We start from the raw sequence: 25,102 nt of genomic DNA on the forward strand, positions 1-25,102 counted from the left end.
AAAAAGGAGCTTTTATTTTATACGAAAGAAATCCACCAAGAGGAAATCTGAAAACCTCCATTTTTCTGCTGATGATCGTGGATGGTTCGTCGCCATTGCCTTTGAAGAGGAGGAGGTTCACTAGCATTGATTCCATGGAGGCTGAATCGGCCAAGGTCTTTCCGTTTTCTTAAAACGAGTTTATTTTCTGCAGTTCAAATCTTGTTTTTAATGATGTTTCGATCTTGTTTTTTCTCTGATAATCGAATCATGTGATGGGTCTAATTCTTTTGGTTGTTTATTCAATTGGGTTTGTTTTGTCTCTTGATTTTAGATGCTTCAGAACAGTGAAAGAAAGATTTAACACTATGAAAAAATGAGAAAAATTAGCTTCATTCTGATGCGATTTTATTGGCGTGGATTAATTAATACTCACAATTTTACTAGTTTGAACTCAAGTCCTCTAACATAACAATTTATTGAAATTATATCCATTGTGATTAAATTAATCTTCATTTTTGTTTCTTTTGCCATCTTTTTAGTAGTTTGTTTAGTTTATGGTGCTGAGATCCGAAACGAGAAGTTGGCGCATGAGAAGTCGGTGATGTCTAGTAGCATCGGTTATGGTTTTTAGGTGGAAGTGCTCTGAAAAAGTTACACAAGTTATTAGAATTTAGATAAAACTAATTTAAAGCCACTGTTCAATTCTTCAAATGAAGTAAGGTTGTTTTAAAGGTACCAGTGGTCATGGAGTTGTGGAATCTTGTTCTTCTGATTGGGACCCACCTTCATGTCGTGCTGCCTTTGGTGTTTGTAGAAGAGATATGTAGATATCGGGAAAGAATTCAACTGTATTCTTTTTTATCTTCATACTCCCGGTATTAAGGAGAGATTTAATTATGAGTGTACGACCTCTGAACGGGTTTTTATACTAATCATATATAGTTCTCATAGGTGCCAAAGACATTGCTTTTGGTATTCGATGACAAAATCATCATGGTATGTTTTGAGGCTCCTTCAACTTTTATGGTATGCAGACTAATGCTATTTAACTATTTGACTGGTTTTAGGCTAAGCTTGCTTTTGCAAAAGAGAAGTTTGGACGAGAAATCCATGTTTTTGAAACTGCAAGTCTGTTGTCGATACAAAATGGTGTGCCCGACACTGGTATGACCTACCAAAACATGTTTTGGGACTTCTGACTTACCTATCAACTAGAAATGCCAGGTTATTTTTGTAAATTGATAAAATTTTATGTTATATATTTTCTGGGCAGAGGTTCCGGATGACTTCTATGAGTTCACTGCAGAAGATTATTATCGACTAATGGCAACTAAAAAAGAAGGTACTTTGTTGATGAGCTTCAACTCATAGTCAGTTTTATTCTCTCAGTTCAGTTCGCAAATTTTTACTGGTTGAGTTTCAAATTTGTTGTGTCAAAGTAACCAATGATTGCTCTGCCTTGAGAAGGACATGTACGGGCACAATTTTGTGTGCAAGGTTTCCAATTTATCAGAAAAAGTCATGGTAACCTGGTTTTTTCATAAAGGATTTAGAAATATATTTACACACTTATAAGTGGATATGATTATGAACAGATAAGTTCTTGAAGACACGAAAAATCCGAGAAGCAGAAGAGGCAGCTCGAAGATCAAGGATAACACAGGTAATTGCTACTCCTTTTGGGAATCTTTTCGTTGTGTATGTTAAGAATGTTTGGATACCAATGATGAGAGAACAATATCAAGGATGAGTAGTGGTTTTTGTTTTGAAAGATTAGTGAATCTTAGAGTAGTTTGGTGTAGTTTTTTTTTTCTTCTTCTTTTTGATAATTAGTTTTACTTTTCACTAAGTTTTTATGTTCACTATCAGGCTGTCATAAGGGTTCGCTTTCCCGATAACCACACATTAGAGGTTACATTTCATCCATCTGAGACAATGCAGAGCTTGGTTGACCTTATCACTAAAGTGATTGCTCGACCAGATTTGCCATTCTATTTATGTAAGCATATTTCAGAATGACATTTTTGGTCACTTATGTACTGGATGTTGGTTGTGAAACCTATGCCCTGGATGTCTAATATGTAATACTGCAGATACTACACCTCCTAAGAAGCAAATTAAGGACATGACGCAGGACTTTTTCTCTGCTGGCTTCATTCCTGGAGCAATTGTGTATTTTTCATATGATCTGCCAAAAGGTTCGTGCATGCTTTCACATGTACACGGTGTTTAATCCTTCAGTCTTGTCTCATCATTGGTTATGAACCTTATTCACATTTCTAACCTATGTTACTCTGATTTTTCTTTAAGTATACTCATGTATGACCCTTGTATAGATCTGGGTATGGCAATATGACCCTTCAAATGCATGAAAATGAAAAATTGAACATATACATGTCAGACTCATTTTATACAACACCAACCTTTCGTCCAAGCAACATAGCTTATGACTGTGCCACTGCATAGTTTTACCAACATATACTTCTTTATGTTGTCATTACCATTTATAGCATCCAATTTTGCTATTTTTTTATCTGTTATTGCATTGGCTTAATCTCATTTTACTGGTAGGGCCGGTTGTCATCTAATGTTTGTCTAAATACTTACTAGTCATGTTAAATACAACTCTGTAGAATTCCCCCGAGAAGTTTTACTGAATTACATAGTTTTTAGTTTTGAATGTATTCTGTGCTCAACATTTTACCCTCCTATTTTATAAGTTCGGGGTTCAATGACGCCTTGTTAATTTCTCTTTAAAATGTTTAGGGGGCGATTTTGTAGCTGCAAATTCAGGCCCCTTCCTTCAGGAGGAGATCATGTCTTTGAAAGGTTTGGAAGTCATTGCCAAAGCTGAGCAGCCAGAGTCAGTTCAATCTACCCCGGAGCCTTCTGCTGCCAGTGCAATGCCTTCCCCAGTTGTGCAAGAAAGCAAGCCTACCGGGAAAAAACCTGCCAAGCCAAAGTGGTTCAAAATGTGAGTTTGACTACTGCAAAAGTGAGCTTTTATTCCTTTTTAATCACTTTTTGTCCTTTTTTCGATTTTTGTGATTCCCCTACCTATCTACATACTGATGCTGAAAGCTTTACTTCTGCAGGTGAGCTTTGATTTGTGATCTCAACAGTCTTAGATTTCGAGAAGCAGTTAACTGTATTTCCCAATCAAAGTATAGATATATTAAATGGTGACTAACAGGTGATTCTCTATGTGAAGGATGTTAAAGATGTGAATATTTTACTCTGTTAAGCTTTCTTCATTTTTACTGTTTCATAATTGCTTCCTTCTATTCATTATTTTGAGAACATCGAACTCACATAAAACACATGCCAAAACCAAAGTCCAGGTATCCAGACTTTGCTAAAATTATTTCTAAGAGAGTCATGTCCCGACTTCACGAGAAAGCTGCACTCAAAATTCAACAATAGTTTTGGAGTTGGTTTAGTTACTAGTAGTTACCACCTTCATGTTTGGGATGGTCTTATAACCTTAGGTGAATAGAAATAATGTGAAGGGCACCAATGACCCACCAAAATCTCATTTCACTTTTAGGCTTTGGTGTGTGGAATTCAATTTTTATCTCTGAACTAAAAAAAATGCAACCATTTAATATATCAAGAACCTATGTTACTCGGACTTGGTGTTGAGTGTCAAACATTTCTGTGTTTAATACAAGTATGTTTAGGTTTTGTCAAAAATTTCAATATGTTTGGAGGGTCTTTAGAGCAGCATATTCTCATTAACCATATCTGGTTGTATAATCAACGTGGGTTTCAGATAGGAGTGCTTTTAAGAAAAAAATGAAAAATTCAGTAAGAAGATAGGGCTGCTTAAGAAGAGGCTCAGTATACAATTCTTGTAGAAGACATTGTGGACCTTGTAAGTTTTACTCCGTTTATGTAGTAATTTTTAAAAATGACGGTGAATTCTAACTCAAATTTTAGTATATAGAACACTATCATTTTCAAGGCACAACCCCATTGTCAGAAAAGAAAATGCAGATTGGTTTTGTTATTGGTGAACCCTGGGACGTTGAATGAGCACATCTTGATTTATGAGGTCTTTAATCATATGGAAACACAAGGTCTTTCACGTGAGAATAGATGGAACGATCATCTTGAAAGAGACAAAAGTCTCCTCAGCCGTAGTTTTGGGCAGAGAAACGCAGGGGTAACAATACATTGGCCTGTGTTCCTGTGTGTGAGAGAGAGTCATAAGGAGAAGGTAAGAGTCAATACGGAGATTATGTAGGTTAAGATCTGCTTCTCTGTCATGGTTGGGGTATTTATAGTGATCCTAGTTGGTAGCGTCAGGCATAAGGTTATTATGGTTATTCGTAGGCCAGCAGAGTAGGTAAATCTAATCATCATATCTTAAATTTCGTTTCGATAAATCACATAGACCTGTCAGAGGTGTTATCTTATATACTGTTGTAGTTGGTTCGGAGGTTATGAGTCTCCCTAGTCTGGAGACTGATAAGTCTAGGGGTTTTTCCGAAGGTCTTCATTGGCAGAGAGTTAGTATGGCACTATATATGATTATATGTACAGAAAACATTTTTCGTATCGGATGTGTGATTAAGGTGATGTTTGATCCCGCTTAGATGTTTCATCACCGGCCTCCATTTTGTTAACGAATGGAACATCGTTTATACTCCACTAGTTAGAGTACGACTAGCCTAAGACCGGTAAACCTTAAACACTCCACTTGTTAGAATCCGAGAAGTTCGGGTAGTACTGGTTAACCATTATTCTAAAGAGATGTCAATATACTTTTAAAATAAGTTGGTTTAGAGGTTTGATTATTGTGAAAATCTGCATTATGTTTCTTTATTAATTGTCCAAATGTGGGGGTAAAAAGTTTAGGGTAAACTATATACATGATCACTTTAACTATAAGATTATTTCAATTTAATCATCAACTTTCAATTTTGTCGATGAGGTCACTTAATTATTTAAACGTTATTTCGTTATCGTGATATCTACAATAATTGCACTATCATCCGCAATGATCACAATCAAGATAAATGCAATGCACCTAAAAATGCTACCGCAACTGTGAATGCTAGATGATAAATTTCTACTATGAAGCTAAAGTGACAGTGGATGCACATGCATAACCCAAAGTTTTACCGAACAAGACTATTTTTATCCAGTAATACGCATATAAAACCCAAAGCTTGATCACACAACTTGTTATTTATGTACATAACAATCATTTACATGTAAGTCATAGAACCGCAATAAGTTGTAAGACCAGTTCTAGCACCACCAGGAGCAATCTGAGTCAAGTAAAATCTCAAGAATTCTTCGTAGTCAAAGGGTTTAAAGAGAATAGGATTTTTATCATTCACCAGGTCTTCAGGAGCCTTCATTCGGAATCCTCCTCTCGATGCTGCAAATAATCCCGCACACTACCTTGCTTTGTTTCCCTTTACCACCACACGATGATAATTTGCAGATAATCTATCATTTAACCATATCTATAACTAGGTACGAACGTAAGATTTTATTCCAAGGAACTTATAAATTTTAATAGGGGAGAAACTTATAAAATTCTATTCGACTTACGTAGAGGGACTCTCCAACCAATACTATAAAAGATTTGGGCGATGGTTGTACATTGATCCAATCTCCATTTTTGTTTTGAATCTGCAATCCATCAACTTCATTTTGATACAAGAGGGTCACCGTGTTCATGTCGTTGTGAGCTAATGCACCCACGGTTGGCTCGTTGGTTTGGGGCGCATTATATTTCATGAGCTTTAGAAGGTAATTTGTGGAGTCAATTTGTTCATCTAGGTACTTCTCCACACCGAAAATTTCAAATATCATCCTCCTGATTGTCTTCTCTAATCTTGATGCTATCTCTGTGAAGGACACCAGAGTTTTACTGCCAAATGAACACCAATTAATTAGTGTGACTAAGCAAACTATTCTATTTGAAATAAATGGGTAAACTACGCATTTAATACCCCAACTATCATTTTTATTCTGTTTTGGTCACCCAACTATTTTTGTTTCAAAATAATACCTAGCGTTATATTTTGGTTACATTTTGGTCACCCACCCTTAAAAAATTAAGGATAAATTATGCATTTAGTACCTAAACTCAGTTTTGGTCATTCTAGTACCTAAACTTTCAATTTTTTCAAAATCATACCTAAAGTTTAGCTTTTGTTTCATTTTAGCATCACACAAATTAAAAACATAACACGTTTAGTACTTAAACTATCATTTTGGTCTGTTTTAATACCTAAACTTTCAATTTGTTTCAAAACTTAATGTCAAATTTTTAACAGGGTACTAAAATGAAACAAAAACTAAATTTTAGATATTATTTTTATAAAATTGATAGTTTATGTATTAAAACGGATCAAAATTGATTGTTTAGGTACTCAATGAGTAGTTTACCCAAAAATTAATGGTGATGTTGACGTGTCATCATAAGGTAATGTCATGTCATCATTAAATTTTTAATGGCCGATTGATATGAACTTGAACCCGAGATTGACTTGGTAAATAACTGGTATTACCCGACCTGTTTTCAATATGACATGTTATGAACCTGACATGTTTTCAACCTGATCTGTAAATGATCTGACTTGTTATTGACATGATATGATATTTATCTAACTTGATATTTACCTAACTTATATATTACCATTGATGAAATTATAAGATTTTAATAAAATTGAGTTTATAATAAATCATACTAACCAATATGATTAATTTTTAAATGTTATAATAAAATCTTAATTATGATAATTAAATTAATAAATATTTATTGTATTAATTATGATTCTTATATTACAATTCGTATGTTATAAATCTTCAATATAATCATTAATTTTATTTTATCAAGTAATTTATGTATTAAACATTATTAATTAAATTAATTATAATGATTATAGAATAATTTATTGGCATTGAACATGGTTAATAAAATTATTTTAAATGTAAATTATATAATTTAATTTATGTAAAGAAAAAACAAAGCAAAGGTGGTGGCACTAACTGATCTCATGATTGAATCCCTTAGAAAAGCATTTTAAACCCTTGCTTTTTTATTTTGTACAACATGATTTTTCAAGCATAAAAGTGCATTTATTATATTATTCATTTTAATTAAAAACTATCCCGCAACAATGTAATCTTTGTCCGTAAATTAAGCCAAATCTTTCCGGGTGTTTGGTTAAAGGTCGTGGGAATCTCACATTCTCATGTTTGGTTTAAGGATTGTGGGATTCCCATAAGATGGGAATCTCACGTTCCCATGTTTGGTTGGTCGGGAATCTCATTCCCGATAATGTTTTATTACCAATAGTAGATTTTTTGGGGTATATTACCGGGAATGTCATTACCTCCCTTTCTTTAGGTATTGTAACATTATCGGCGTTTTGGACTAAAATGCCTTTAAATTTTTATTTTTTTTCAAAAATATCCTTCTTCTGTCATTGAATAATAAAAATTCTACGAAGGTTAAATTACAAATTTATCCTTAAATTATTTTAGATTTACAAAAAAAAATCTATAATTAAAATTTTATATGAAGTTCAGGGGTTAAAATTTTTTTACCCTTTCATTAAACCTTTTTTATATTTTTAATTTTGTAAAAAAATTATATAAATATTATGAATTTAATTTTTTTTTAAAAATATATAAATATTTTACAATTTGTAATATTATACAAATATATAATAATGACAATTTGGTCAAATATACATTCTAATAATCTTTTATTCCTTTAACCAAACACGGTAATCTTACATTCCTGATAAATCAACCAAACACAAAATACAACACTCCCAGTAATCCTATTCCCTGATAATCTTTTATTCTCACTGATAATCTTATATTCCGTAAACCAAACGCACCCGTAAAGTACAAATATTTCCCTAGAAAAAGGCCCCCAAAAAGAGTGCGCGGCACATGCATTACTCGAGTGTTTTAACCTAAACTTTAGTCATCAAATTTTCCTCCCATGGAGTCGAGTTCACACCCAAAAGACCACCAGTCTTTAAAAATCCGACTTTGATTTGAGATAAAGATTGAAATTGAATAACATCAGTATAAAAGATACAAATTTAATTAGTTGTGTCGGTATGGTGTGTACACTCCATAATTAAAAAATATATATAAACATATTTTACCCTATAATCGTTGAAGACTATAAGAAAAATAAATACTTGAATGAGATACTTGAATTTGTCTTGCTGGTTAACTGGAGTTGTTCAAGCTTGAGTTAAACTCGGAAATTACAGATGACTCACTACAAGGACGCCATGTTGTATGAGTACCGGCTACTTCGTGTTTCCGGCACCACCGTTCCCCTCAACACGTCCCTCTGGGATTCTTTGCATGCTAAGGATATATCCATCTTTTGTTTCCGCCTGCAACAACTATCAATTTTAACCTAAAAACAACACCGAAAAAAAGAAACTATGTGTATCAATGTCGATAAGTAGTCCATATACTTGGTGTTCTTGGCATTTGTAGTCATGGATGGTGACCGAGGTGGCATATCCCATTGACTTCTAGAGCACCATCGTTGAGCCCGAACGAACCACGGGTAAGAGGCTTAACGATGCCAGACCGAACAACTCGGGAGGACGAGCCATAACTTTGCCGATCAATTATAAATGTTACGGAGGTTGCAATGTAATTTATTTTTTTAAAATCACCTGGGATATAAAATAATTTGGAAACGAAACAACTCATTCTCTTGACACAATGCATGGGCTTTTTTCTTGGGTAACTAAAATTGCAAAAGCCCGGTTCTTTTGGATCGGATTCGGGTCCGGACTTTGATATTTGGTAAATGGTACGGACAGAGTAGCAAACAAAGCAGCGACAGCGGAGTCTGGCTTTCGTTTTCTCTCTCTCTAGCTGATAGTCTTTGTTTGCTGGAAGACAATCCAAATCTCTTCAATCTTTTGTAAGACTATTACAATTTTTTTTTTCTTTTAATTGTTGCTTTTGATTTCAATCTGAATTCCTCCTCTCTTTTGGTTTCAGCTCTCTTCCTTTAATCTAATTTCGTAATTCAAACTCTTCGTTTCTTGCACTTCCTATTTTTGTTTTTCCCCTTCGTTTCCTCATTTTTGCTTGTTTGGAATCCGATATTTTTTTGGGTATGATTTGGTTCAGATTCAGTGTTTTGAGGGGTTTTTGCAAAATTAGGGCTTTGGGGTTTTGGTACCTTTAGGGTTCAACCTCTAAAGGTTTGATTTTGAAGGGAAATTTTGTGTATTTTGGTGCTTTTGATTATTGGGTATGTGCTAAGATTGCTTGGGGTTTTCTTTTTTCCCTGAATGCTTTAGGTTTGGTAGGTGTTTGATATTTTTCCCTAGTGAATTAGATTAATGATGTCTATGAACAACAATAATCCCTCCAAGAGACTTGGGGCGTCTTCGTCGCCTTTTGCTAATGCGGGGATGGTAGCTCCATCGATGTCTGGAAACCCTGCATTCTCGCAGGCACAGGCACAGGCACAGGCACAGGCACAGGCACAGGCTCAACTAAGTGCTGGTTTTCAAGCTCAGTTTCAGTTATCACAAGCTCAGGCCCTGGCTCTGGCTCAGTCGAAAGCTCTGGCCCATGCTCGAGCTCAAGGGCAGTCTGTTAATGCCCAATTCCAAGCACAACTTCAAGCTCAAAGTTTGGCCCTTAGCCAAGCTCAAAATGCTGGCCTTGGTAATTTAGGTTCCTCTTCTCCATCCATGTCTACTCCTGGCAATGCAAGTGCAAAGAGGATCTTTCAAAGGCCCCCCATGTATCCTCCTGCTGTTCCTATGACAAACACGATGCCCCCTTTGAGAACAATGGAACTTACACAGGCCGCTAGAAGAAAGAAGCAGAAGGTTCCTGACAAACAGCTACAAGAACGAGTGGCTACTATTCTTCCCGAATCTGCTTTGTATACCCAGCTTCTTGAGTTTGAGGCACGAGTTGATGCTGCGGTAGCTCGGAAAAAAGTTGACATCCAAGAGGCACTAAAAAGCCCACCTAGTGTTCAGAAAACTCTTCGAATATATGTTTTCAACACATTTGCCAATCAGATTCAGACAATTCCAAAAAAGCCTAATGCAGATCCCCCGGTGTGGACCCTTAAGATTATTGGGAAGATCTTGGAAGATGGGATAGATCCAGATCAGCCTGGGTTTGTTCATAAAACGAACCCCTTGTACCCTAAGTTTTCATCCTTCTTCAAAAGAGTGACTATCTCTTTGGATCAGAGACTATATCCGGATAATCATATCATTATATGGGAGCATGCTCGATCTCCTGCACCACAAGAAGGTTTTGAGGTGAAGCGAAAAGGGGAAAAAGAATTCACTGTGAATATACGGTTAGAAATGAATTATGTTCCCGAGAAGTTCAAGCTTTCTTCAGCTTTAATGGAAGTCCTTGGTATTGAGGTTGATACACGGCCTAGAATTTTAGCTGCAATCTGGCATTATGTGAAGGCTAGAAAACTTCAAAACCCAAACGATCCCTCTTGTTTTAATTGTGATGCACAGCTTCAGAAAGTTTTTGGGGAAGACAGGGTGAAATTTACCATGGTTCCACAGAAGATATTACAGCATTTGTCTCCACCACCACCCATACATTTGGAGCATAAAATCAAGCTTTCCGGTAATAGTCCTGCTGGAAATGCATGCTATGATGTGTTAGTCGACATACCCTTTCCTATACAAAGGGAATTGTCTGCTCTGTTGACAAATGGAGAAAAGACCAAAGAGATTGATGCTTGTGATGAATCAATATGTGCTACCATAAGGAAAATTCGTGACCACTGTAGAAGGCGTGCATTTTTTCTAGGATTCAGTCAATCTCCAGTAGAATTTATAAATGCTTTAGTTCAGTCTCAGACCCGGGATCTGAAATTGGTAACCGGAGAACCTAGTCGAAGTGCTGAAAAAGAGCGCCAATCAGATTTCTTTAACCAACAATGGTAAAGTATTTTTTTTTTTGCAGAATTGCAGTTACCCTTGTTGCGTTATGGATCATTTAGAGCAACCTAGCCTATCACTTTATAGATCTGCAGCCATTGCCACTACAATATCTTGCTTCTTGAATTGTGATTGATTTGGTAGAAACACGAGTACTTGATCGACCTTTTAACATTATTGCTCGCGCCTTGTCAAAAATATTTGTTGAATCCTCCATCTCATTGCCTATTACCGTAAAATATTACCATTGCATTAGATTTTTTGTTCTTTGCCAGAGCTCATATGTGAAACAATTGTCATTCATGCATGTATCATGTTTAAGCCTTGACGTTTAATCTTAAAATCTTCTGATCGACATAATCAAGTTCTTTTTCTGGTGATTCTGACAGGGTCGAAGATGCTGTTATCCGTTATCTGAATCGCAAGCCGCCTCCCGGAAGTGATGCTCCAGGAAGCACATGAATCATGTAAACCACCTGCTGCAAGTGATGTTTCTGGAAGCCAATGAATCATGTGAAGCCACCTGCTGGAATTGATTCTCCAGGGAGAACAAGAGTCGAGGCTCCGAAGGGATCGATGACTTGCTAGGTTTTTCATCGATTCAAATCATGTATCAACTGAAACTGTCTGTATACCAGTCCTTTAGAATCGCACTGTAGTTGAATGGGTGAAGTGGCTTGTTTAGGCATAATTATCATCAAACCCTTTTAAATTAGACATTGGAAATTAGCATGATAGTTTTGATCTTGTTCGATTTGTAATATATATATGGCACACTCCTGGACTATGATGCTTGGACAAGGGTGTGAGTATCAGATATGGGTACATGTTTAACATGAACATGGGTATGTCAATTTCTTTTCAAGTGGCCGCAGCTTGAAATTTATGTCCAAAAAGTATGGCTTATCCAACAAATACAAAAGCTATACTAGATTTTCTCTAATTTGTTATTATTAGAAAAAGAATATTCAACGAATAATTTGAGGTGGAATTATAAAGAATATGTATATAAATTTATTAATCTTTAAATGTTTAATTTAAAAAAAACTTTATATAAAAGTATGAAGGGATAAAGACGTTTTTATCGTTTATGATAAACTACTCAAATGGTTATTAAATTAGTTGCCCTTATAATCGAATCACATAATTATAAGTAAACAAAGTAATTTGATTTTTATATTAATTTTCAATTTTTTGATCTTTTATTTTTTTAGTGAAACAAGTATTAGATTCGTATTCGAAAGATTGAAAAAAGGTAAATTGAAAAGTTTAGAGACTAATAGTCGTTGATACTGAACGATGTATAGTGACGAAAATCGATAGTGACTGAAATTGATAGTGACATGTGACGGTGATGAGGGACAATTAACTATGTAAATTTTAGCTAAATTTAAGATCAAATTGATATTTAAAACTATGTAAACTTTAATTGAATTAAGTTGAAATTGATATTTGAACTTTAATTGGATTTAAGTTGAAATTGATATTTATATAAAGCATGAGATTTAAGATCAGATTGTATACCATATAAAAAGGGTAAACTACACCAATGGTAGTTAATATTTCAATAAATTTTTGTTTTTCTCACTGAAGTTTTAAAAATAACAAATTGGTCATTATTGTTTTTAATTTGTAACAAAATGGTCACTAATATTATCGATTTGTAACAAAATGGTCACACCACCGTTATTTTTGTTAAATTACTAATGTTGCAACGTTAATGAAAAGGTTAATATTAATATTATACCTAAACTATTTCTAAATCACCAAATAAGTCCTTAAATGCTTATTTTATATCTAATTTATCCCAAAAACTTTCTAATTTATATTTTTTCACTCGCCACCATCACAATTATATTCGAACCATTTTCCTTACAAAACAAAAACCACATTGCATAAATAAATGAGATTTTTCCATTGAAGACAAATACATGAGTATTTAAAGTCATATATTCAATTAATATTAATGTAAAAAGAATGTTTTTGGGATGGTTTTCATTTTGTAAGGAAATTGGTTAGAATATTTAAAGACAAACAAGAGTTTGTTTTAGTATGGTTCTTGTTTTGTAAGGAAAGTTGTTAGAATATAATTGAGATGGTGGGAGTTAAAAAACTAAAAATTAGAAAGTTTTTTTGGATAAATTAGATATAAAATAATTGTTTAAGAATATATTTTATGTTTTAATAATAGTTTAGGGGTAAAACTAAATATTAACTTTTTTTTTATTAATGGTGTCACATCATCAATTTAATATAGATAACGATGGAGTGACCATTTTGTTACAAATCGATATCGTTAGTAACTAATTTATTACGTTTAAAATGTCAGTGAGGAAAGAAACTTAGGGGTTGTTTGTTTACCTTTTAATGGAATCATTCAGCGTTGAATGTTGAACCGTTCAACATTCAGCGCATTTGTTTCACACCTCTGAATTATTCAGTACTAACTGATTCAGTAAAACAGTACTGAATGATTCAGTACATAAGTACATTATGAATGATTCAGAGCCATTATCAAACAGCATGTCACATTCAGAGTTAATTTATACAGAACCTCTAAATCATTCAGTATTTGAATCATTCAACGCTTAGACATTCTCAACATCCCTTACTCAAACATATTAGTGAGCATCGGTGTAGTTTACTCTAAAGAAAACCCGGTTTAACTTCTGAAAAAAACTGAAATTTGCCGTTCCTAATTTCATGGCTGCTAACGAGGTCATAACTATGAAGCCAGAGAGTAACTCTTTCTTTCTTTTAGGCATATTTCAAAATGCAGAGGGATTCAATTTGCACTTATTAATCTTTGTTGCTCCGTACAGGAATTCTATAGAGAGAAAAAATAGATCCTGAAAAAGAAAGCTCAAAGGAGCAGCCATGGAAGTGTCGGACGAACACGACCTTGATCGGCTGCTCTTCTTTGAGCAAGCTCGTAAAATTTCCGTAGCCAATTACGCTTCAGATCCTAATGATGCCGATGTTCGGTTTCCTCCTTCCTTGGATCTATTTTCTCCCTTTTTTCCAATTAAAATATGTTTTTGGCTAGTTTTTTTTCCCTTTTTTTTGGCAGAACTTGACTAGATGGGCCGGAACTTTACTGGAGTTGTCTCAGTGTCAAAGTCCTCAAGTTTCCCTGAAAATGATCAAAGGTTGTCGTATATATACTTTGTTTTTAAATCAATTGAAACCTTAATCTAATTGACAATAGTTTTTTTGCCATTGAGAATTGAATTTAGGTTATTTACATTGATTATTATTTTTTAAATTAGATGCTATTGCGAAGTTAGAGCAGGCATTGTCCATTAACCCTCAAAAGCATGAAGCTTTATGGTGTTTGGGAAATGCTGAGACTTCTTTAGCATTTCTGACCAATAAGGAGGATGAAGCCGGGCCTCATTTCGACAAGGCTGTTAAATATCTCCAGCAAGCAGTTGATGAGGTAATTTTATTTTATTTTTCGAAAGATCAAATTTGAATTCAAACCAGTGGATACTTTAGATAAATAAAAAGGATAAAAAGAAAAATTGACTTCAAAGCAATGGATAATTTGTAATCCAGTAATTACTGTCGGTTTGTTGAATTGCAATTAAACTTGGCCCAATCTTTTACTAAAAGGATTGAACCGACCCTATTGTCTATATTTTTTATAGATATATTTTTATCTAGATATATCTTAAATACAAAATCTTAACTGTACGTTCTCGTTATTGCTTGATGCGCTTTGTTTGACATGGAAAGTATATTGTGTGTATTTGTAGGATCCGACTAATGAAGTTTACCTCAAATCACTCGAAATATCTTCTAAGGTACTTTGATCTGGTTACCATTATATTGGTTTATTCTTAGGTAATGCTAATCTTCCATGTGATTTATAACTTTTAACAGCTTACCACAACATATTATGTTTAGCTGTGAAAGTGTGGGGTGGACCTTGTTTGATTTTGACTAGAGGTTTTTGATTCTATGTTTTCAGTATTAGATGAACTGATAGTGTTGTATTTTTTGATATTCAAGTGTGGGATTCTCGTTGTTTGTGTCTATCGTTCTTGTTTTTTCAGCTGTTGTTAATTTGCATGTTGAGGTTAGTAGAGGCTATATTGCTTCGAGCATTGTTTTTTATTTAAACACCTGTGACTGACACATTTTTGGACATGGATATGGGGATATTACGTTCCAATGAATCTTCAAATTCACAGGAAAATACTAGGACTAAAGTGTACATAGCGTATCTGATACTAACATAAAGGCCTTGTTTGAAGGATGGAAAATTTGTTAATCAAAAGGTTAAACTTCAAAGTAAGAAAGTGTTTATGAATCTTGACCATTTGATTAACAAATTTTCCATCCTTCATACCAAGCAAAGCCAAAAAGTCCAAGTAATATAGTGTAGAGGTCTCATGTAGTAATTGCTGCTGGTGTTTTCCTCCCCGATGCTATGAAATTGAGGTTCATATGAATGAAGCTCGGTGTTCTTTTTTATTGTAGAATAATGACAGTCTAGATTTTGTTTTTCATTCTGTACAAACTGCTAAATTTCGGAATGAATAAAGTTAATGATTTATGGTAATAGAAACATTCTGAGGGCATACAAGCATGAAAGAGAAGAGAAAGTCAATCGTTTAAAGATTTCATCCTTAAATGGAAGAGTTTAGAGAGAGATGTCTAGTTCAAACTGAGATACTTTGTTTGTGATATGTGATCTATAGGTTCTTTTCTTTTCTTTTCTTTTTCTCAGGCTCCAGAATTACTCCGTGACATTCTTGAGCATGGTTTAGATCAACAAATGGTTGGGGTTGGACCTCCTACTGCTGCTGCATCCAGTTCAGAAAATGTAATACTCATAATTTCTTCATTTCATGTTTCTCTTCATCCTATCTGCACTTAGACTTCCTGTCTTCTTACCTGTTATCTCTGTGTGGCTTGTATTGTTATGTGCTGTTTAATTGATCCCGATTTCTACACTATCTACATTGGCATTTGGAAATGTAAAGGATAGAAGTCCATTAGTTTTTTCTTTTCTTGTTGTTTCCTGTTGATCTACGTTTAAAATTGTTCATAGCTTCAGGGAAACAACATCAAAAATGTTTGATGTGTTGCAGATGTACTGTGGTTAATTTAGGGGACACGCATTTACACTTCCATGCATAACATGCACAAGTGTAATTTATAATGTAGATAGGATGCTTTTGTGCATCTGAGTGGCTTTGTTGAATAAAAACACGCAAAGGATCACATATATCGTGAGGGAGGAATTGACATTATATTGTATACATGAATCAAATGTGAATAGAAAGGATCAATGTAGTTCTCATATGTGGGATACTGATTTGAGCTGCTGGGTTTCTCAAATCTCCCATGAACTACATTTTTCCCCCTTTTTCCTCCTTTTTGGGTGATGAACAGAGGGATTATGGGAGATGGGAATGAACTATCCTGGACGATTGCTCAGTCCTTGGTCTCGGATATGTTAAGATTGTTTCATTAGCATACAGTTTTAGTCAATTTAATGACTTCTGTGTGCTTGAGCCAGGATTTATCATCTTTACTTTCTTGCAGCCTGGTAAAAAGGGTAAGAAAAACAATGATCTCAGATATGACATATTTGGATGGATAATCCTTGCTATTGGCATCATCGTATGGGTCGGTTTTGCTAAATCTCGATTGCCACCACCACCACGATAAGCTGAGGGATGCCTTGCAGTGCCAGCCTTCAGACCTTTGAGTTTGAGACATTGGGAGGATAATTGATAATTATTTGTTATCTTAGTTATTAATATCTTTTACCTAGTTCATGCTGCTTTAGCTTAGTCTTCTGCATTTGCTACAAGTTAGAATTTATAGCCACGGCCTAATAAATCGATCATGGGTTTACTAAGTTTTTGATAAATTCGGAGCAAATACAAGATAGTACATGTTTAAAAACTCTCAATCAATTCGCAATGAATGCTCATACTCCTGTCGGCGTTCGAATCTATAACCTGTAGTAAGAATAACAAGTTTCTTAACTACTGAGATCAATCAGTTCGTGCTTAAATATGTTAAGTTGAATTCTACCTTTAGTGTATGTGCTATACTTAAATTTTATATTGTGTTTCAATTTCTTGTAATTTAGTCACTTTGAGCTTGCACCATTTTAGTCATGATTAAAATTTTTAGAGATTAAAATCACAATTTATGAGTAGTAAATAAATACGGACAAATTTCATAAAAATATTTATATTTAATATTATAGATTATAAAAAGTATAAATACATTATGTCATATATTTTCGTATCATTAATTAATTGTAAGTAAAACGATCTAACAAATTGTTCATAAATTAAAATGTTTATAATATATTTTTAACAAAAACAACAAATTTTAAATAAAAAAATAAAATTGTTTTATTGTTTTTATTAATTCCGAATGCGTTAATTTTTTCTCGTCAATTTTTTTTTTCGTGAATAATGGTAATTAGATTTTATTAATAAAAAAATAAAATGAATTAAATTATAACGCACTCAAACAAAAAATTGACGACAATAGTCACTAAAAACTATATTCAAAGATATAAAGAAAAACGAAACCTCCATTGAGAATGATGTCCAACATAGAAAAATCCAGCAATCTTCATAAAAATCCTTATCTTTGTCGAATGAGATGTTTTACGAAGTAATAAAAGAGTGATGAGTGAACAAAACAATTTGGCAAATTGTTTCGCTACATAATTCTGATTATATCGGCAAACAACATTTTACCTAAGAGGGATATGACAAAATGTAACCATCGACAAACCAATAAGAAAATGACAAATGTCATGAGGGTCTTTGTGTGAACGCCAACACGACCACAGAGGTATGCGAAAAATGTGACATAAGAGCATAGAAAAGCTTGTCATAAAAATATAGATTCTTATTTAAAATTAAAAAAAAACTCAAGAATAAATAAATAAACAACACAATAAGAAAAAACAAGAAAAATAATCATCATTGACGGTCGAAATCCAATATTAAGATTAGTGCTACTGCCGATTAAACAAAAAAAAGACGGCACAAATTTTTTTTTAAAAAAACCTTAAGTTAAAAAAGAATTCCTCGTCAAAATTTTTGAACTAAAAAAATGGATTTTGTTTTATACAAATGATGTTAAAATTATGGACAGAAATTACAATTTTGAGTTTTTAATCATTGTGTAGCAAGGACACAATAGGCCTTTCAAAGTTTCAAGACAAAAGTAGAATTTGTCAACGACCTTAAGAGATCACTTGGTGTTTATTATGGTGGTGTCTAAGCTTTTGTTAGAGGATGGAGAGAGTCTAAACCAGAGCAAATTAATATGTTAAAGATTGTTTCGTTTGAATATAGTTTTGGTCTTTCTTTCTTCTTCTTTTTGGCGAATTTTGTATGCTTGAACCAGGATTAATTGTCTTTCCCCCAGATATAAATCACAATTGCAGTCGCGTTTTCAGTTGCATTACGTTTATCACGATTGCAATTATTGTGAATATCACGGTCGTGAAATAACTGTTTCAAACAATATTCTAACTGTTATATAACAATTGTTATTCTTAAATCTCATGATAAACTGAGGGATGCCTTGCGATGCTCCCATACGCCAACTCTACATGCCTGTGGGATATTCAGACAGCCTTCGTATCTTTGAGTTGAGACATTGGAGAATAATTGAGAATTACATGCTATTTTAGTTATTAATATATTTTCTTTGTAGATTCATCCATCCAAATTAAGTGTGAGTTATGAATCGGTTCGAATTAATAAGACGAAGTTTTGAAACCGGAATGATAACCCAAAAAAATTCTTCCTTGTTAATAAAATAAGTAAAATGACAAAGTTTTTTTATTTTTTATTTTTGCATGAAACAATTATTTTTCTCCAAAGATGCAGTTGAGCTAAAAACTCTTCTGTTATCTTGTTACATATTCTCATGCTAGCTCTAGCTTAGTTTTTTCCTGCATTTGTTACAAGAAATTAACATTTTTAGTTGTAACCTAACAATTCGATCATGGATTTAATAAATATTTTTTAATTAATCATTGGTATTTGATTTATTAACTGAGTAGTTCAGATCGGATTTTACAAAGATCCATTATGAGGTTACTCTCCCAACTCAATTTACTCTATACACAAATATCAAGATTTAAATCTCCGATTTTATTTAAATGATTTATTACTTCAACTTATTAAATCAACTAGTTACGGTGGATTTAGTCAGTTTTAAAATAGCTATTTTGCACTTGAATTTATCTATTGCTCTATTGTTGATTTCTATCGCTTGGGTTAATTATGCAGAGAGTCCTCGCACGTTCTAGAAATTCACAATCAAGCGCCAAAAATTCACAAAGACTCTAATTTAACCCCACTTAAAGATTAAAAAAATTTAACCACAATTTAAGATGTGACAGACGATACAAAACTGATTGCTAAATTTAACTCCAATTTGAGATGTGACAGATCATACAAAACTAATTGCTATGAAAACAGTCCTTCGATATATTCTTTGAATCCGAGAATGGTGATCAATATGATTTGATCTTTGAATGGGATTCGTAAATTGCGGTGTCATGCGTTACTAAATCGTCATTAAGACCATAAATGTTCTGAAACCTTTTCATTAGTTTCGACAGGATCTCTAACCAATTGTAGGTATTTTATTTTGGGATGAGCTTACGTCGTACACTGCAACACACCATTAGAGTGACACACCTAAAACACACCATTAATTAAATTATTCTTATTAAGTAAATATTAAAATGGTAAAATACATGTTTAGTATTTACACTATTATTTTTATTTTTATTTAGTACCTAAACTTTACTTTTTTTCAAAACCATTAACGACAATGTTGATGTGAGATGACATGTAATTTTTTTTTATTTCCACATCATTTTTTTAATTAATCTTATTTAAACAATTAAATGATGACACATGTCACCAACTACAGGGATAAAATAAAATATATATATTCTTGCTCTTAGTATAAATCGAAACTTTTGTTAAATTCTCATCATCGTGATTTAAATTTGTAAGCTTTTTAAAGGATTAATGAATTGTGATTAGTTAGTATAATAAATAGAAAATTAATTCAGTGGTTTTAATTTAATCAAACAGAAATAATGACTTTTGTTTCATTTGTTTGTTTGTTTGTTCCATTAGTTAGATTGTTGTTTGTGGTTTATTGTTCGTCATGACCAATTCTGATGGTAATGTTGCTGCTCATGTTTAGTGACAGATCTAAAAACATTTTTGAGGATTGACACACATATATTAATTATTGATTTTTTTGTATAAAACAAGCACACATAAAATTTTATGGTAGACACCCATAGTAAAATTGACAATTAATATTAAAAAATTAGGATTTCAGAGAGAAAACTCGTTCACCTTAGATTTATGCATTTTCCACTGCTCTACCAATAAGTGGGCATGGTTCATAATTGCAGGTTGATAGTATTATTGGGGCAATACTTGGGATTATTTAGTGTTATATGAATCTGAGTCTGTCTAATTAGAGCTTACGATTGATATCAAGCACCAATTAGAGCTTGTGATTGATATCTACCATCAACCGGAGCTTGAGTCCAACGAGTTTGAGATTAATATCTAGCAAGACCTGAAGTGTGACATATCTCATGAGGTTCGGCATATGATATCTCGTGAGGTTAAGCACGTGATTAATGTGCATCATATCACCATCCTATCTGTGTTGGTGCGTGATCATGTTGAGTCTGAATCAGAAATTGAGCATCGGCGTGTAATTTCTCATGAGATTAAGGATGTTCTTGATGCACACTCCATTGAACTGATCAATGCAAGAGCACAAGACTCATGCCGATAAGATTGAAAATGAAATCTCCGATGATGTTGAGGCTGACCATATATCATTCAGGCGACATAACCGATCATATATCATTTAGACGGCAGAGTCGACCATATATCAATCATACAATATAATCGACCATATATCAATTAGGTGATAGAGTCGATCATATAATAAAACTAACACAAGTGTAATAAGAACTTAAAAAAACTAAGAATTAACCGAGAAATTTAAGAGAAAATAACACTTTTATTGATATGAAATACAATTACAATATACTCACTTTCCCCACAACTTTTCACTTCTCTAACTCTAAACTCTCTTTCTAGAGCTCATACTTTTAACACTATTTTCTCACTTTTTTTACTCATACTACAATGGTAAAACTAGGGATGGCAATGGGTCAGGTCGGGTTTTTGGGCCACCCGACCCGACCCGAGAAGAAAGGGTTTTTCACCCGTGACCCGACCCGACGAAATTAAGGTTTCACCCGACCCGACCCGACCCGAATATATGACTTAGAAACCCGACCCGACCCGACCCGAAATAATAATAAAAAAAATTTTATTCAATGAAAACAGTGACATAATTGAAAAAAATTATATATGGAGGGACATTATTGTAATTATCCCTAAATATATAGGATAAAATTATATATATTTTTCGGGTCGGGTCAGGTCGGATTTTTTTTCACCCTAAACCCGACCCGACCCGAACAGTACATTTAAAAAAACCCGACCCGAACCCGATTTTTTTTTAAAAAAAATCCGACCCGATCGGGTCGGAACCCGTCGGATTCGGGTTGAGTTGCCATCCCTAGGTAAAACTCATCACTATTTATAGATTATAGTAGCTATTGGATTGTCGATACATGTCAACGTTTTAGCAATTTAACATTATAAATGTCTAGATTCTTCTAATAGATAAATTTCGATAAAATATTAAATATTAAAAATATTTTGATTTTTATAAATACTTCTACACATCTAAAATTTCTACATCATTTTAGAATATTCTTAATATACATATATCATTGTCCTTTAACACTCTACTTTCTTTATTTCTTCTGTTTTTTTAAGGCGGGACTTTTATGAAATGACAAGTCTCCAAGAATTAGAAGTGAACAATCATAATGGAATTACATTGTAACAATAAAGATAAAATTATGATAGAATTAGAAGTGAACAATCATACGAAAGAAAAAAGATTTAAGAAACAATAATAATAATAATCGTGTTTGTTATTTGATTGGAGACTTTGATTAAATTCTCATCACAATGATTTAACTTTGTAAGCCTTTTCAAAACATTAATGAATTATGATTAGTTAGTATAATAAATAGAAAAAAAAACCAACAACCAGTTGATCTAGTGGGATGAGACAGTAAATCCCTTAAACAAGGTCAGGGGTTCGAATCTTAATGATTATGAATGAAGCCAATTGGATTGGGAGGGTCGTCCTTACCTCTGGAATACCGATTTGAATTAATTTATTAATAGATCAGATACCGATAGTTATACAAAAAAATTCAGTGATTTTAATTTAATCAGACAAGAATGATAAAACATAAAATTAAATAAAAAAATCTTATAAATGAGTAAATTATAGTTGTTTAATGTCATAAATGAATAAATTATAGTTGTTTAATGTCATATATATGTTACATTCTCTATTGGACATCGATTTAACAATTAAATTATATAGTGGTGTATATATACTTTTTATTCAAACTAATATATGAATTTATTTATTTTGTTACAATGATATACTTTTATAATGGTGTTAAGAGAGGTGAATACTGTGTCACATCATCATCTAAATATAAAAAGTAATAAATATTAAAAATTATAAAAATATAATAATATAAACTACATAACTGGTCATTAAAGTATAACTAAGTTTATGTTTTCAACACTGACTTTTAGAAAATAACAAAATGACCACTAATGTTATTGTTTGAGAGTGGGAGCTCAGGGACCAATGTTATAGCTCAGTTGATAAAACAGGTTATGACTACTTACCTTTTTGGTTCTGATATGAAGTTCGCAACTCGAATATGTGAAGCTCAAACCCTTCTTCTGCTGTCAATAGTTACATGCATTCTAATCAAGATCCCCAAGAGAATAATCATTGCATCCAAAATCATAATCTGCTTGCTCCCCTTTATTAATAAAACGATAAACTTATCTTTTATTTAAAATTCAATTAATAAATACTCGTTATGATGAGTGTCATTTTCATATGTATTTTTAGTCATATCTCTGTATACATAAGTTTATAATACATATTTCTAAACTTCTAAGAATAGACAAATTTATAAAATTTAAGGGAAAAAATAGATTTGTAGAAGAAAATATATAACAAATTTTTAGTTGGGAATATAAAAAAATAAAAAATATACGAAAATTTTAAATTTTCTTGAACGATTACTCCTACATGCTCCTTTCGATCTAACACATAACAATCGGGTGCTTGTAAGTCGGGTTGTGCGTTACCCTTGTTATAAATTTGTAATTTTTTTTATAAATTATACAATTTAGAAATTCAAATAGATCGACTTAAAATGTAAAAAAATTAAATTATATAATCCAAACATAAAATTTAAAAAGTTAAATTATATTATTTAAAAATAAAAATATAAAATATAAAATATAAAAAATATTACTAAACATTATTTAAAATAAAAGGTTGGACAAAAACTAAATTCAAACTTTTTAAACTTAGAAAGATAAATTATGAAATTGTTGAACAGCGCCTAATACTTCCCGCCAACCTTCAAAATAGAAATATTTTCACTACAAAAGCTTCCCTTGTACGCTCGACCGTTATCCGCTCCATTAAATTTAAAATTTTATTAATCTTCATCCAATCAACATAAGACACGTAGTCAAATTTCCTTAAAATTCCTAAATTATCCTTCTCCGCGCTTTATTCTACCCGGCAAACTTCTCAAAAAAATATTTTCAAAATCCCTCGCTCATTTTAGCATATAAAATTATAAATACCTTCTTCCCCCTATTCTCCAAATCATTCAACATAAAATCTTTTCTTAAAAAAAAGAAAAGGAGAGCAAATTTATTTTCTCAATATTCAAAATTGCCCTTTCAAAATGCCTTCAATTCCAGAAGAGCCAGTACTGGCCGCAAACACAGACCGGTTCTGTATGTTCCCCATCCAATACCCACAAGTATGGGAAATGTACAAGAAAGCCGAAGCGTCGTTTTGGACCGCCGAGGAGGTCGATCTGTCATCCGATCTCCGTCACTGGGAAACACTCACCGCCGATGAGCGCCACTTCATCACTCATGTTCTTGCCTTTTTCGCCGCCTCCGACGGAATCGTCCTTGAAAACCTCGCCGTTCGGTTTATGAAAGAGGTCCAAATCTCCGAGGCGCGGGCTTTCTACGGTTTCCAAATCGCTATTGAGAATATACACTCTGAGATGTACAGTCTCCTTTTGGAGACCTACATCAAGGACTCCGATGAAAAGAGCCGACTCTTCCGCGCCATTGAAACGGTGCCGTGTGTGGCTAAAAAGGCCGAGTGGGCCATGAAATGGATCAACGGAGGAGAAACTTTCGCCGAGCGGTTGATCGCCTTTGCTTGCGTCGAGGGGATCTTTTTCTCCGGAAGTTTCTGCGCCATATTCTGGTTGAAAAAGCGCGGTTTAATGCCCGGATTAACTTTCTCAAACGAGTTAATATCGCGAGACGAGGGTCTCCACTGTGATTTCGCTTGCTTGTTGTACGATCTACTCCGGTCTAAGCTCAGTGAAGAGCGCGTGAAAGGGATAATAAAAGAGGCCGTGTATATAGAGAGGGAGTTCGTGTGCGACGCTCTGCCCTGCGCATTGGTTGGTATGAACGGCGATTTAATGAGTCAGTACATCGAGTTCGTAGCGGATCGGCTGCTGGGCGCGTTGGGGTACGGGAAGATGTACAATGTTGCAAATCCATTTGATTGGATGGAACTGATTTCGTTGCAGGGGAAAACTAATTTCTTCGAGAAGAGAGTGGGTGAGTATCAGAAAGCTTCGGTCATGTCGAGTTTGAACGGTAATGGCGGCACCCATGAGTTCAAGATGGATGAAGATTTTTAGGGTTTCAATTTATTATATTATATTATATTTTTATTTAATGTCCCTTTCTGATAAATGATGTTTAGAATAGTTGTAATACTTCACTCGTTCGTCTTCTTCCTCGAACAATCAAATCTATTTTATTGTTTAAAAGTGCTTTATTTTATAGATTTGATATAATTTCATTGTTGAGTAAAGAATGAGTTAGACCTTGTTATTTGTGTGGAGTGGCTAAAGGTTAGAGCCTTTGCTAAAAGATTTGTGTGGAGTGGCCAAA

General features: G+C 33.5%; 4 protein-coding genes across 5 annotated transcripts; all 4 read left to right on the top strand.

Annotated features, from left to right (window-relative positions):
• Positions 1-3: 3 nt before the first annotated feature.
• Positions 4-3,010, top strand: LOC120169397 (plant UBX domain-containing protein 1-like). The gene is made up of 7 exons (XM_039177534.1): positions 4-155; positions 1,050-1,146; positions 1,256-1,324; positions 1,578-1,645; positions 1,852-1,981; positions 2,076-2,180; positions 2,749-3,010. Exons 1-7 carry the CDS (start codon positions 72-74, stop codon positions 2,958-2,960), a joined length of 765 nt encoding a protein of 254 aa, XP_039033465.1. The 5' UTR covers positions 4-71; the 3' UTR covers positions 2,961-3,010.
• A 2,920-nt stretch (positions 3,011-5,930) lies between these two features.
• On the top strand, positions 5,931-24,900 carry LOC120169996 (ribonucleoside-diphosphate reductase small chain). The gene is made up of 3 exons (XM_039178064.1): positions 5,931-5,936; positions 10,158-10,162; positions 23,820-24,900. Exon 3 carries the CDS (start codon positions 23,857-23,859, stop codon positions 24,844-24,846), a length of 990 nt encoding a protein of 329 aa, XP_039033995.1. The 5' UTR covers positions 5,931-5,936; positions 10,158-10,162; positions 23,820-23,856; the 3' UTR covers positions 24,847-24,900.
• Positions 8,835-11,769, top strand: LOC120169992 (SWI/SNF complex component SNF12 homolog). 2 transcript variants are annotated; one of them, XM_039178060.1, is made up of 3 exons: positions 8,835-8,914; positions 9,300-10,933; positions 11,321-11,768. In XM_039178060.1, exons 2-3 carry the CDS (start codon positions 9,342-9,344, stop codon positions 11,391-11,393), a joined length of 1,665 nt encoding a protein of 554 aa, XP_039033991.1. In that variant the 5' UTR covers positions 8,835-8,914; positions 9,300-9,341; the 3' UTR covers positions 11,394-11,768. The 2 variants fall into 2 exon arrangements, with proteins under 2 accessions (XP_039033991.1, XP_039033992.1); XM_039178061.1 differs by lacking the exon at positions 8,835-8,914 and having other exon boundaries at positions 8,936-10,933; positions 11,321-11,399; positions 11,447-11,769.
• LOC120170000 (mitochondrial import receptor subunit TOM20-like) lies at positions 13,623-16,657 on the top strand. The gene is made up of 6 exons (XM_039178069.1): positions 13,623-13,910; positions 14,002-14,080; positions 14,201-14,370; positions 14,690-14,737; positions 15,667-15,762; positions 16,488-16,657. Exons 1-6 carry the CDS (start codon positions 13,809-13,811, stop codon positions 16,611-16,613), a joined length of 621 nt encoding a protein of 206 aa, XP_039034000.1. The 5' UTR covers positions 13,623-13,808; the 3' UTR covers positions 16,614-16,657.
• Positions 24,901-25,102: the final 202 nt, after the last annotated feature.

Source organism: Hibiscus syriacus, unplaced genomic scaffold (assembly GCF_006381635.1).
Source record: "Hibiscus syriacus cultivar Baekdansim isolate YM2019G1 unplaced genomic scaffold, ASM638163v2 tig00111769_pilon, whole genome shotgun sequence".
NCBI lineage: Eukaryota > Viridiplantae > Streptophyta > Magnoliopsida > Malvales > Malvaceae > Hibiscus > Hibiscus syriacus.